Genomic DNA, 14211 nt, shown 5'->3' with positions numbered 1-14211 from the left:
AACTAATGCTCAGAAAGGCTGACATGATTCATCTAGGATCAAAAAGTCAGTTAATGCCAGGCACAGTGGCTCAGACCTGTAACGCCAGCACTTTGGGAAGCTGAGGCGGGCGGATCACCTGAGGCCAGGAGTTCAGACCAGACTGACCAACATGATGAAAACTCATCTCTACTAAAAATACAAAAAATTAGCCAGGTGTGGTGGTGGGCCTGTAGTCACAGCTACTTGGGAGGCTGAGGCAGGAGAATCACTTGAACCAGGGAGGCAGAGGCTGCAGTGAGCGAAGATTGCACCAGTGCACTCTGGTCTGGGTGACAGAGTGAGACTGTCTCAAAAAAAAAAAAAAAATCGTTAATGACACAGCCAGTGCTGAAACCCAGGTATGTTAGCTCCCAGTTATGGGTATTTCTAGCACATCCACCAAAGGGCTCATGGCTTTGGGTTTCTAGGTTTCAGGAGGTTCACAGAGGAGCCCACTGTTTAATTTGTAAATAATGCTTGACATTTGTCCTGGTTTTTCCCAAGCTCATCTCCTTTGTTGTATAATAAGTGTATATCTCTAGGTTTCTGGCTAGTTCAGAAGAAGTAGTTAGAATGGAAGAATGTTTGAAATGGCCTCTCTCTGGATCCTTAAAAGTCTGAGAACAAGCAATTAGAATATATCTGTCCTCCTCTCATACCTGAGAGGTTTGCATATTGCTATTTCCTCTTGCACATGATAATAGTTACTTCTACAAAAACGTTTCCTGAATACTGAGCCCTTTCTTTTCCCCACCTACCTCATTCTTCAAGAGAGTTCCTTCTACCGACCCCAGTATTTTCATTCCACAGATGACTGTTAATCTTCCGTGTCTGGTTTGACCATTCAGTGGGAAGAGTTCTGGCAAGGGGCTCTTTCTAACGTCTTTATGTACTTTTAAGCCAAATATGAAACTGTAAGGTCACCAAGGAAACCCAAATACCTGTTGACTACATTTTTTTCCCACCATTTTTCATCTAATTGCAATTTACCTACTTCACTAGAACAACATGAGGATTAACTGTCCTCGGGTAACTTTCAAGTCTGTAAAGGATTTCTGCCTCCTCAGGGCACATGTTCTCTAAGAGAGACAGAGCTGAAATACTAATAAGAGACTTAATGTGTAGCAGCCTCGAATAATCCGTGCTCTGTGTTAGCACTTCAGACAGTCAACGTCTCCCTAACACACTCTGACAAAGGTAATGTGGAGGGATCAACAGCCAAGCCCGAAAGTCCCAGACAGGAGCACGAACTTCCCTTCCAAAGCCCTTGGGAGGAAGCGGTATTAACCACCAAATTAGGTAGCTGGACCTGGGCTTGGGCCTGGTGCACCTGCTGGGCAGGCAGGGGTGTCTGCCTGCTGTCATATTTTGGCACAAACATTTGACAGCTTCTCCCTCCCAATGAACACTTCTAATACCCAAGGTTAATCTTTTCTTGGCTGCTTCTTGTCACTACTGACATTTTGTACCCATTATCCTTCTGTGGTTGGGGGCTGTCCTATGCATTGTGAGGTGTTTAGCCTCATCCCTGGACTCTGCACAACAGATTAGTATCCCCTATCCCCTCTGAGCTGTGACAATTCAAAATGTCTCCAGACATCTGCTGAATGTCGCCTGGGGGATGGAGAGGCACAATTGCACTGGTGAGATGATCCATTGTGAATGCTTGATGTATTACTGAGATTATGAGTAAACCTCTACAAAAAAGCCAACCTCAAACATGCTCAGGAATGTCAGTTTGGGAACCTCTCTTCTCCCGTCCCCTACCAAGTTAGATTTAATTCTTCTCCCCCAGCATGAAGTGGAGGAGAAAGGCACATTTTCACAAGTGAAGCAGCATCGGATACGGTGTTTATTTATTTAGCACCATCGCCTAGTTCTGCTGCCTTGCTTTCTTTCAGCCCTGGCAGCCAAAGCTTGCTAATTGGCACAGCATTAAGTATCCTTTTTCTCCCTTTACCTATTCCACTTCAACTGAGGATTTGTCTTTTGCTTTGAAATTCCACTGTGCAAGCTCCTTTTTAAATGCGTTGGGCTGTAACACATTTGAACTTGAGGGGGGTAACACTGGGGGTGCTGTGGTAATGGGAGGGAATGCCCATCAAAGGGTGACAAACTCTGAGGGATATCTCTTCCCTCGAAATGTCTCATTAGGGTCCCCGGGCTTGGTCTCCATCTCCGCTGTAGCCCGCAGACCAATTTAATTGAGCGACGGCCTCGCTGCAGTACACTGCTCTTTCGACAGGAGGGTAAACTCATTCTGTCCATCATGACATTTGCTTTCCTAAGGGCCTTGCAATATGCAACTTAAATAATTAAATGCAGGTCACATCGCAGCTTCCCTTTTCAAGCCTGTCTGAGGGCACAGTGGGTTGTTTCTGACGGCTAGCTGTTGACCATGTGAATTTTAGAAGCTGGTTGGGTTTTTTGTTTTGTTATCATTCATGACACATCTCTTCATGAACACCCCCAAAACTCAGAGTAGTGCAAATCCAATATGCACAGCTGAAAGGGCTGTGGATTTTCTGATGCTGGATAAATGGTGACTAAGAGAAATTTGAGACCCCTGGTTCTGGCAAGGGTCTCAGAGCAGCCTGCTTGTCACGGTCAGTACTTTCCATTTGTCATCCAGGAAAGTGTAATACTGGGACACAAATCCCTTGTGTCCCATTGCATGTGTCCATTTGCTTCGAGATGGAATGGGCTTGTCAAAAAAAAAAAAAAAAAAAAAAAAGCAAACTTTTAAAATGACCTAATAAGACAGAAGTTCCAGGAAGGACAAAAGATAACTCTTACCTATAGTGTTCATTTTAAACAATAGGTTTCTCTTGGGGAACTTAGAGTAATTACAACAAATTTGGATTTCATTTAACCCAATGCTGATTTTGCATATTACAGAAATTTGTCATCTTTAAGTAATGTGCCAGATGAATGCTTTAAAATAGATGCAACTTTGTGTGAATTTTCTATAATATAGCAAGATCTGATTGCTCTATTAATAGCCAAAGTCCTTGGCCTTGAGAAGGCAGGATAGCAGCATTTTTAAAATTCATCATCTCTGCATAATTAGTTGCGAATCTCTAAATATCCAAGCTGAGGAATTAACCAGGAACTAGAGCTGTTATCCCTCAGTGTCCCTTTTAATATTGTCCCACAGTCATCGTTTCCTTGTGTTTTTCTAATTACCGCAAAACCAATTGTTTTTAACTCAACTGCCCTGACTCTTTGTAATTTGTTGAGTGTAATCACCTTCAAGTGAAGAAAATGCACTTCTTGTTCGGCAAACTGGGGCTTGATTAGCTGAGCATCATCAAGTGGCTGGGGGACCCCAGTGCCAAAGTTTCCCATATGTTACCTGACCACTACATTTTGAGGGGGCATGCTGGAAAGTCAGCCCCTTGTTGTGGTGATCTATAGACCCTAGTGGGGTTTTATTTGGAGACATCATTTCACAAAAACCGAAAAGAACTAGGAATTCTGGTTCCTTACTCTTGAGTGGCCAACAATATGGCACTAGGCACTATAAAACAGTGGTTTTGGGTACTGGATTACCTTCTCTCTCAGCTTTGTTTCGGTCTGTGTGTCTGATTATAAGCACCTAGGGCAGGGCTGTGTCATGAACCTTCCCTACTCCCTAGTGTCTAGCAGCGACCTGGACACAGTAGGAGCCGAACAAACCAAATAAACTGGTGTAGAAGTCAAGTCTCTCTTTTGTTTTCACTCTTTCTATCCTCTAGCACTAGGATGTGCTACCCATCTACTACTCAGTTCTCCTTAGAAATTCACAAGGAGAGCAAATACATATTGGAAATTCATATCGGAAGAGCAAAGGTTTTCAACCTTTACTTCTCTCTTTCGTAACAGGGATGTGATACATACTCATCAATAAGAGTGGTTCTCTGTGACAATAATTCCCAATTTGGGACAGAGTCTATGACAATCAAGCCAGGAGGCACCAGACTATTTAGACAAAGCAAAGCAAAGCAAAGCAAAACAAAGCAAAACAAAGCAAAACAAAGCAAAGCAAAGCAAAGCAAAGCAAAGCAAAGCAAAGCAAAACAAAAGGATTTTGATACACCTGTAACAGCCTCCATGAAGTTTCATCATTGAAGAGTAAACTAAAAGTCTATATCCTCGAGAAAAATTGGACAAATGGAGTCAACATTTTCTCTAGCACTGTCCTTAAAGAAGAAGAAATGCCCTTATTGCATTTCTCCCTGCAGGTAGCTGTGCTGGGTCTTCCTTTCTCTGGGCAAGGAAAAGCTCATATAGATAACAAATGTGTGCACAACAGGCTACCCAAGATCATAATCAGTGCAGTGAGTGGGTTGCATTTTTATTTGACACACATTTATTAAAGACATAGGATGTGCCATGTCCCCTGCTACGTTCAGAGCATGAATGACCAGCAATCTTGGCACTCATGAGGGAGTTGAATGTGCAAAGTAATAGATATAATATCAAGTGGAAATGAAAGAGATACAGGGTCTTAGAGGGAAACAGACAAGGAGAAGTAACTGGGCTTTGGGTGTGGCTGATGAAAGAGCATCTTGGAAGACTTCCTATGGGAGGTAAAGTCTGAACTGAACCTTAAAGATGAAATGGGAGTTAAATGAAAGGTTACAGCAGAAGGGTGTTAGTATGAAAGCCATTCCGGGGGGCCAGACCATGTAAGCAAAAGCATGGAAGCCCCCAACAGCATTACGTGTTCAGGACATGACAGGCATCTTAACAACACATAAAGTAGAAGCCAAGAAATGGAAAAAAATGAGGCTGGAGAAGCAAGACCAAGGTGGGCTTTGTGAGCCTTCTAAGAGGAGGCAACTGAATTTTTATTTTTTAAGTAAAATAAAATTTAAAATGTGTCATTTGAAATATTTTAAACTTTATTTTATGCAAGAAGTATTATTTTAACAGAAATAACTCAGACCCTTATTACAGATATACCTTAAAACGACATTAATAAATATGGCTTGGGAGTCAGACATTCATTTATTCAATACGCAGATATTTACTGAGTATCGGATTTCATGCTAGGTCTGACTGTTGAGGAAACTCCTGACTTGGTCCTTTTCCTGAAAGGGCCCAAGAATCCAAATCATTGTAGATTCTATAAGTAAATTTAACTGTGAACCTTGAGCAAGTTACTGTTAGCTGGGTGGTGCTCAGTTTTCTCATCTGTAAAATGTAAAATCTGTAAAATCAAGACAAAATGTCTCTTTTATAAAGTTATCATGAGGGAATACATAAGAGAAACTTAGGGAAAAAAACATCTGGCCCACAGCAGGAGCAGTTATACTGGATCCGATGGGCTGAAATCGGAATGATTTGGCTGTGCAGTATTAAGAGTACAAATGAGTTCATGAAGAATAAGCACAGAATAAATTCTATAGAAACGTGGCAGAGGAAAGAGATGCAACAAAGTGGGCCTCTGAGATGAGCGCATTCCCATGCTAACGCGGGGATTTAACTCTGTATTGCCTCACTGCTCCTGCTAAGAGGCCGACAAGCCTGAGGTTCCTGGTTCTGCTCTCAGATCCTCCCAGCATAGCTCTAGGGCAAAAGACAACTGGGGCCTCTCCTTGCTCTTGAAGTTGTTATTTTCAAAATCACTTTGCTGGGGTATAATTGACAGACAAAAAGCTGTACATATTTAATGCGTACCACTCAGTGAGTTTGGAGAGATGTCTGTACCTGGGAGAGTGGACTGTGTGGGTGATGGACAACCCTTGAAAATTTCCCAGCAAAGGAACAGCATGGTGGGTTTTTGCATTTCAGGGAGGGCACTTTGGTGGCAGTGAGGATAATACATTTAAGGAGCATGAGACTGGCAGCAGGTTGATAGTGTCTGGGGACAAAGGGAGGCAGCGGGGTGCATGGGTCAGATGGGGGCAAGGGCCAAGGCAGTTCTGGTGTGACTGGGACAGAGGCAGACCTGAGAAGCCTCTAAGAGGGGAGGCAGCAGACCTTGGGATGGCCAGAGAGTGGACGGTGAAAGGGGAAGAGTCCAGGGTGAATCCTTGCTTCATAGTTTGTACACCTACAAGGATGGTGAGACATTCCATGAAGACGAGAACCTGGGAGGCACAGCAGATTTCCAGAGAAAAAAAGAGAGGTCTCCATTTGGATGTTCGCTCTTGGGTTGCCTGGCTGGGTTGGTGATTGGTGACACACAGCCAGGCAGATGAAACAGAAGCTTGGGAGAGCCGTCTTGCCTAGGGATTGTTATTTTACTTTTTACTAGCCAGGTCCAGTGGGTCCGGGTGAGACTCCCCTTTCTCCCTTCATCTGGAGGTTGGGGCTGCACTGGGTCTTCCCCCCATCCTACAACCTGCTTGCTTGCTCCTTCTCCTTTCCACTGTTGTCCCCTGCAAATGCCTTCTCCGAGGCCCTGCCTGCTGGAAAAGGGCAGGAATGTTTCTTATGCCCAACTTGGTAAATTAGAGCGGGTGGCTCTGTGAACAAAGCCACAACATCACTTCTGTCTGCTACTCCTCCGCTGGGCCACCTACCCAGCTCCTCAATCCTGCTCCCACCGCTGACTCTGCTAACAACTAGACTTCCTAAACATTTTTCAGAGTGAAGCTGAAGAAACCAAACATGAAAGAAAACTTATGCATTTATTTTAGTGTGTTATGAGCCCAGAGGCAAGATTTTGGGAGGCAGGCTTCTTTGGCCACATTCAGTGTGATGCAAACAAAGCTTCCAGGGAATATGGGGCCATAGCCCACCCTGTTCTGAAGAGTGGGTTCCCAGCTATGCTGTGACTACCAGGGTGAGCAGCTAGGGTAGGAGCTGGGGTCAATGGGAGTCGGTAGTGGGAGGGCACAGGGGACAGGCAGCAGCCTCTGTAAGCTTCGTGGAAGCTGTGGAGGACCAACTGCCACTATCAAATGTCCTCTCCTGCCCGAGGGAAATTTCAGGGAACTGGCCTGGCGTGGTGGCTCACACCTGTAATCCGAGCACTTTGGGAGGCCGAGGCGGGAGGATCACCTGAGGTCAGGAGTTTGAGACCAGCCTGGCCAACGTAATGAAATCTACTTAAAAAAATACAAAAATTAGCCAGGCATGGTGGTGCATCTGTAATCTCAGCTACTAAGGAGGCTGAGGCAGGAGAGTTGCTTGAACCCGGGAGGCAGAGGTTGCAGTGAGTCAAGATCACACCACTGTACTCCATCCAGCCTGGGTGACAGAGCGGAGATACTGTCTCAAAACAAAAAAAAAAGGAAATTTCAGGGAACCAAGGAGAAAGGGTGCGTTTGAAAAATGAAAAAGGGCAGCTATCTTGGCAAACATCCAATAAGGCTTCACGATCTACTGATGAATTCCACCCTGCAGGTTGCGGACCTCTATTACAGAACCTTGTTATTTCAAAAGGGCCTCTGGGGTGGGATGGCCAATCTCCCTTTCACAGGCACATGTGATGAAAGCAAGGAAACACTGACTCAGGGGGAATAAAATCTCCACCAGACACTCAAGGCATGTCCTCCTGTTATTGTTTTTCTCCTGTTTCTATTTTCTTTTTATACCACCTTTGCCAACATTTGGAAAGTTAATGGTGCTGCCTCCATCCTTAATGCCCCTTCCTAGGGTTCACTGGAAGCTAGCACACACCCTCAGCCATGCCAGCTGTCTGCACAGAACATTTTTCCTTCCCTGCAGCACTGCCACAGCTGGGGCTGACCTGTGGCTGGCTGTCTGGGTGTGCGAGGACAGATCTCTGGCAACACATTCTCTCTTTTTTTTAGAGGGAGTCTCGCTCTGTCACCCAGGCTGGAGTGCAGTGGTGCAATCTCAGCTCACTGCAGCCTCTGACTCCTGGGTTCAAGTGATTCTCCTGTTTCAGCCTCCCAAGTAGCTGGGACTACAGGCATGCGCCACCACACCCAGCTAATTTGTTGTATTTTTGGTAGACACAAGGTTTCACCATGTTGGCCAGGCTGGTCACGATCTCCTGACTTCGTGATCCACCCGCCTCAGCCTCCCAAAGTGCTGGGATTCCAGGAATGAGCCACCGCGCCTGTCCAACACATCCTTTTTTAAAGGTAGGTTGTAGGCACCTTGGTGGAGGGAAAGACTGTCTTGCTCTTTGTGCTCCTTCTAAGATCTCAACACCTTCTCCGAAGAAACACCATTTTCCCGTAAGCTAAAGCAATAGAATAAAATAAAGCTGTTCCTTTTCAAAGAGGGGTTTGATCTGGTTGGAGGAAATAGGATGAGCAAAGTGGGTTGACAGAGAAAAATATTCAGGCTGGGACTCACTTCATTTGGCAGAAGGATTAAAAATAAAGTTCAAGCAGTAAGTTTACTGTTCATCATTAGGTCATCCAGAGCCACAACCTAATGTGGATTCTTGATTGCCTTGTACAACTCATGTAGACAGGACTGTGATGCTGAAACAGGGGCCCTGAGGTAAGTGCACTCGTACCCAGGTACTCTCTCATTTGGAGTCAGAATTTGTCCTAAATCTTGTCTCCTTTTTCAGGACACTTATACCATCCTCCCCCTTCGTGCCTACTTCTGCTGTCTACACTGGAACCCCACTGGCAGAGGGAGGGGCAGGACAGAACTGAAGATTGCGCGCCTGTTTTTAGTAACAAGCAACAGACAGAATCATGAGTTTCCTCCTTGGCATACCTTCCTCACTTGACTTCTAAGACGTCATGTTCCCCAGCCCGCCTCCCCCTTCACTGGGTCTTCCTCTTCTCCATGACTGAGAGAAGGCGGGAGGACCTAGTCTTCTCGTGGTCTACACTCCCTCCCTTCCTCATTGCATTTGAACACACAGCTTTAAATGCAGTGGATGTGCTGATGATACTCTAATTAACATGAGCCCCAGACTCTCCTAACCTCCCACCTACTCACCACTTCCACTTGCAGGCTTAATGGGCACCCAAACCTAGCATGTCCACACAGAACTCCCCATTTCACTTGGCAGAAGGTAAGGGCAAATGCAGCCCTTCCCAGAGCCAAAGTCTGAAGTCATCCTTGACCCTCCTTTTTTTTCCAGTCTACCAGTGAATCATATTGTGTTTTGTTTTTTGTTTTTGTTTTTGTTTTTTGAGACAGGGTTTTTCTGTGTCACCCAGGCTGGAGTGCAGTGGTGCAACCATGGCTCCCTGTAGCCTTAATCTCAAGCTATCCTCCAGCCTCAGCCTCCCGAGTAGCTGGGACTACAGGTGTGTGCCACCATACCCGTCTTATTTTTTAAAAAAAACTTTATAAAGACGGGGTCCCGCTGTGTTGCCCAGGCTGGTCTCCAACTCCTGGCCTCAAGCTATTCTCTTGCCTCACTGTCCCGAACTGCTGGGATTACAGGCACGAGCCATCATGCCTTGTTTGAGTCAGGTGGTAGTTTTAATTAGATTTGTAATCAGACCATTCTCACTCCCCATGTTGTATGAGCCACATGTGACTATTCATATTTACATTTAAATTAATTAAAATTTCAAAAAAAAAAAAAAAAAAGGAAAAGGAATGGCCCAAATGAGAACTTTTAGGAAAATTGGAGCAAAAATTACATTAAAAAATTCAGTCCCTTGCTTGCAGTGGCTGCGTTTCAGGTGCTTAATAGTCATGTGTGCAGACATAAAGCATCTCCATCATTGAGGGAGGTCTCTTAGCCAGTGCTGCTCACTGTGTGGATTGTGGATTGCAACCATCCTGGTCCAAGCTATCAACATCTCTGGCCTGGATGCCTATAACAATCTCTTAGTTGATCCTGCTTCTTCAGTTTTCTCAATACAGCAGCCAGAGGGATCCTTTTTAAACTTTGCATGTCATGCCACTCCTGGGCTTTAAGTCATTCAAATTCCCTGTGCATGTCTCTTAGAGTAGGGGTTAGTCCTCAGAAAGGCATACAGGGTTCCAGGGTTTCTGGCCCCTTCTCATTTGACCTCATCCATCAGGTTGCTCTCTCTGCAGCAACATCTGAGCCTCCTGCCTCATGGACTCCAGAGGGTACTCAGCTTCAAGTCTACCCCACGCGCTGTTCTCTCTGCTGGGAGTGCCCTTCCGGGCTCACTCACTCTCCCGCTTCAGCTCTCTCTGCTCAAAAGTCGCTTTCTCAGCGAGCTTCCTTGTGACTATTCCACTTCAATTTCAACTTCTCCTCCAACTGCCAGCACTCTCACTCTCCCTTTCTCTGCCTGACTTTGTCTTTTCCGTAGCAGTCATCCCCTTTGAACAAACCATATACATTTACTTGTTTATGATATCTATTGCTTACCATCTGGCAGGGATCTTTGTCCATTTACTCACTGCTGGAAAACTGGCTCAGAGGAAGCCTTCAACAAACATTTGTTCAATAATGAATGGAGAGAGTGAGAGCTGAAAGGGGCCCTGGATACCGTTCCTGGGTGTGCAGCTGAGGGTTGGTGAGGTGAGGCTATTCACTGAGGACTCACGATGGGCTCAAGGGAAGCGCATGGATTAGGAGCTGGCATCATCCTAGGCATCTTCGCTGGGTAAGCACCATGACAGTGGCCTCCCCTTCCCCTTCATCTGTCACGGTCAGAGGGACACCAATGAATCACAAAAAGCCAATGTGGAAAACAAGCAACTAAAATATCGGGGGTATTCGCCACTTTCTTCTTGGTAAACCTTTGTATGATTCAACCATCAATCCTACCTCTCTGATGACTTATAAGAAGCAAGGGACAAAGTGGTGATTCAGATTAATGAGCCCTTCTTACTCTCACCCTCCTTTCCCCAGTGCAAATACCAATATTCTCTGAAAACTGGAAACAGACATGACTGCTAGATTATGTTTTTTCCTAAACGTATCAGCCTTGTTTTAAAAAATAAAATTATGGTTTCATCACATAATTTATAAATTAGTATTTGAGAAAAAAGTTGATTAGCAGAAAAAGAATGGCTCTCCATTGCATCATTAAAATATTTCTGACATAAAAACCCTAGAAGAAAACCTAGGCAAAACCATTCAGGACATAGGCATAGGCAAGGACTTCATGGCCAAAACACCAAAAGCATTGGCAACAAAAGCCAAAATAGACAAATGGGACCTAATCAAACTCCACAACTTCTGCACGACAAAAGAAACAGTCATTAGAGTGAATCGGCAACCAACAGAATGGGGAAAAATTTTTGCAATCTACCCATCTGACAAAGGGCTGATACCCAGAATTTACAACGAACTAAAACAGATTTACAAGAAAAAACCAAACAAGCCCACTCAAAAGTGGGCAAAGGATACGAACAGATACTTTACAAAAGAAGACATACATGAGGCCAACAAGCATATGAAAAAATGCTCATCATCACTGGTCATTACAGAAATGCAAATCAAAACTACATTGAGATACCATCTCACGCCAGTTAGAACGGCGATCATTAAAAAATCCGGAGACAACAGATGCTGGAGAGGATGTGGAGAAATAGGAACACTTTTACACTGTTGGTGGGAATGTAAATTAGTTCAACCATGGTAGAAGACAGTGTGGCTATTCCTCAAGGACCTAGAAATAGAAATTCCATTTGACCCAGCAATCCCATTACTGGGTATATATCCAAAAAATTATAAATCATTCTACTATAAGGACACATGCACACGAATGTTCATTGCAGCACAGTTTACAATAGCAAAGACCTGGAACCAACCCAAATGCCCATCGATGATAGACTGGACAGGGAAAATGTGGCACATATACACCATGGAATATTACGCAGCCATCAAAAACGATGAGTTTGCGTCCTTTGTAGGGACATGGATGAACCTGGAAACCATCATTCTCAGCAAACTGACACAAGAACACAAAATCAAACACCGCATGTTCTCACTCATAGATGGATGTTGAACAATGAGAACACATGGACACAGGAAGGGGAGCACTATACACTGGGGTCTGTTGGGGGGGAGTAGGGGGAGACAGCAGAGGGTGGGGAGTTGGGGAGAGAGAGCATGGGGAGAAATGCCACATATAGGTGAAGGGGAGGAAGGCAGCAAATCACACTGCCACACATGCACCTATGCAACAATCTTGCATGTTCTTCACATGTACCCCAAAACCTAAAATGCAATAAAAAAAAATATTTCTGACAATCCAGAAAGAATTAGAAGAAAAGCAGAGCCCAAATCACATTTTGTGTTAGGGATTTGTCTGTCCTCTTGTATCTGTAAGGAAGTACCATCTGAATAGACATATTTTTAAATGCCTAGGGATAATAATTTTCCTACTGCCAATTCTGGCTCAAAGAAAAATATAGTGAGGGAACTTCAATCTCACAAACAGACCTGTTCATAATGGCACAGCTAACAGGTCCAGGGCTACACAGCATGATGTTAGCAGAAAGCCTGAAAAACTCCATCCATGTCTCACTGGATGATTTAACTTGCCAGAGTATATAATTAAGAACAAAGTTATCTTTATAGTCATTCCTTCATTATTGAGATAACTCAATTGGAGGCTGTTTTAGAGATGCTGGATTCAGAAATAAAGTCCTTACAGACTGCACTGCAATGTCATGAAGATTACACCAGAAAACAAATGGACGCGCATAGACAATCTTCTGTACGTACCAGAAAATTAGATCTCAGGAGAGACAGGAAGAAAAAACATAAAATCAAAGAGGGTGGGGGCCAAGCACAGTGAAAGGTATAATCAGCGGCTTCCCAGAGAGAGGAACCTGCAGGGCCAGCAAGCTCGCCGGTTGTTACCTGGGGCAGCGCTCTTCAGTGCTTTCACTAACTGTCCCCTTCCAGCTCCAAAACCATTATCTCCATAGTCCGGGTCACTGTCACTATTACTGCCACCGCTGGCAGAGTATGTACACATTCTGGGTACCTTGTCCTAAATGAGTAATATGAGACTGTTAAGATTATTCATACAAATCAAAACGGGGCAGAGCATCCTGTGAGGATGTGACACAGTTCACATTTGGCTGTCACTGTGTGCACAGAATTCCATTCCCACTGCCCAGCCCACAAGAGCATCCTGTGAGGATGTGACACAGTTCACATTTGGCTGTCACTGTGTGCACAGAATTCCATTCCCACTGCCCAGCCCACCGCCCACTCCAGAGCAACTCTGGATTGCTGTTTTTTCTGCCTCTGAGGAGCTGATGCTGTCTACTCAATTACCAGAGCTGCAGCAACAGGCCTGCAATAATGAAGCCGTTGACGGTACTCTGCCATTGTCTCAGGTTCAGGAAGGCCCCCACGGTTACCTGTTCTGCATTTTGTATACTTCTTTATAGGGTCTTATTTTTTTCAAGTGCCTATTATGAGCTGCTGTTCCAAACCTAATGGCTTATTTATTTAACTGATCTCATCATTGGCTTCCAAGTATCAGAGGGTAATAAAACAATCAACCTTGGGAACAAAAGAATAAATGTTTGCCTAATTTATAATTTTCTTTCAGTCCCCGAAAGGACAGTAGCCTTTAGGAAAGTAAGCAATTGCTGACCCTATGTAGTCCTCAAACCTGCTGACAGTTCCTGAGCTGAGGGACCCAGTTTCCCCTCTTGCTCACATGCACATATCACCTGACCCTGTCCCCTAAGGATGTCACTGGTGTGACAATGATGCTGTACTCAGGAATTGCTGAGGCGGTTGATGCTGCATGAACAGTATTCCCCTCTGTGCACATAAGCAGAACACTGGATCCAGGAGTGCAACTCCTATGTGTTGAATCAAGGTTATTTGGGAGACTTTTCTGTTTGTAGACTGTCCTGTTAGAGCCTTTTATTCACCACCTATGCCAGACAGTTCCAGTACAGATGCATTAGATAGGTCTCTGAAGTTTGTTTGGAAGGGTGTCATTTGATTGGGGATTATAAAAACACATTTTAGGATGTAAATTCACTTATCTGGGGTTACAAATTCAAGCACTAATTTCCTTTACTACTTCATTCATTTACTCAGCCACCCTCCCATTCAACAGTGTTTACTAAGTACCTACTCTGCGCCAAGCAGTACGCTAGGTTCTAGGGATGGAGAGCTTAATACTGGAGAGACCAGTAGTCTAGCAAGGACTAAGTCCATGAAGGAAGACAAGCCCAGTGACTGTAGTGCTGGGGAACCTGTGTCCAGAGCTCCAAAAGGACCCAGTAACATTGTCTGGACATGATGAGGAACATCCTTTCATAGCTCCATTCAACAAAAGCTAACTGAATCAGGCATCGTGCCAGGTACTAGAAATATAAAGCTAATTCTTACTTGAAACTTTACCT

General features: G+C 44.5%; 1 protein-coding gene across 5 annotated transcripts in view; it reads right to left on the bottom strand.

Moving 5' to 3' along the window:
- NCKAP5 (NCK associated protein 5) overlaps positions 1-14211 on the bottom strand; it is a 970844-nt gene that overhangs the window by 44834 nt on the left and 911799 nt on the right. The window contains exon 18 of one of the 5 annotated variants that reach the window (XM_064382827.1): positions 12698-12830. The exons of the other annotated variants lie outside the window; for them this stretch is intronic. Coding sequence (XP_064238897.1) covers positions 12698-12830 — 133 coding nt within the window. The remainder of the gene's footprint in view (positions 1-12697; positions 12831-14211) is intronic. 5 annotated transcript variants of the gene reach the window in all.

Source organism: Aotus nancymaae, unplaced genomic scaffold, assembly GCF_030222135.1.
Source record: "Aotus nancymaae isolate 86718 unplaced genomic scaffold, 86718_ANA_hifiasm-v0.15.2.pri h1tg000029l, whole genome shotgun sequence".
Taxonomy (NCBI): Eukaryota; Metazoa; Chordata; class Mammalia; order Primates; family Aotidae; genus Aotus; species Aotus nancymaae.
This window is presented reverse-complemented; position numbering and strand designations above follow the sequence as displayed.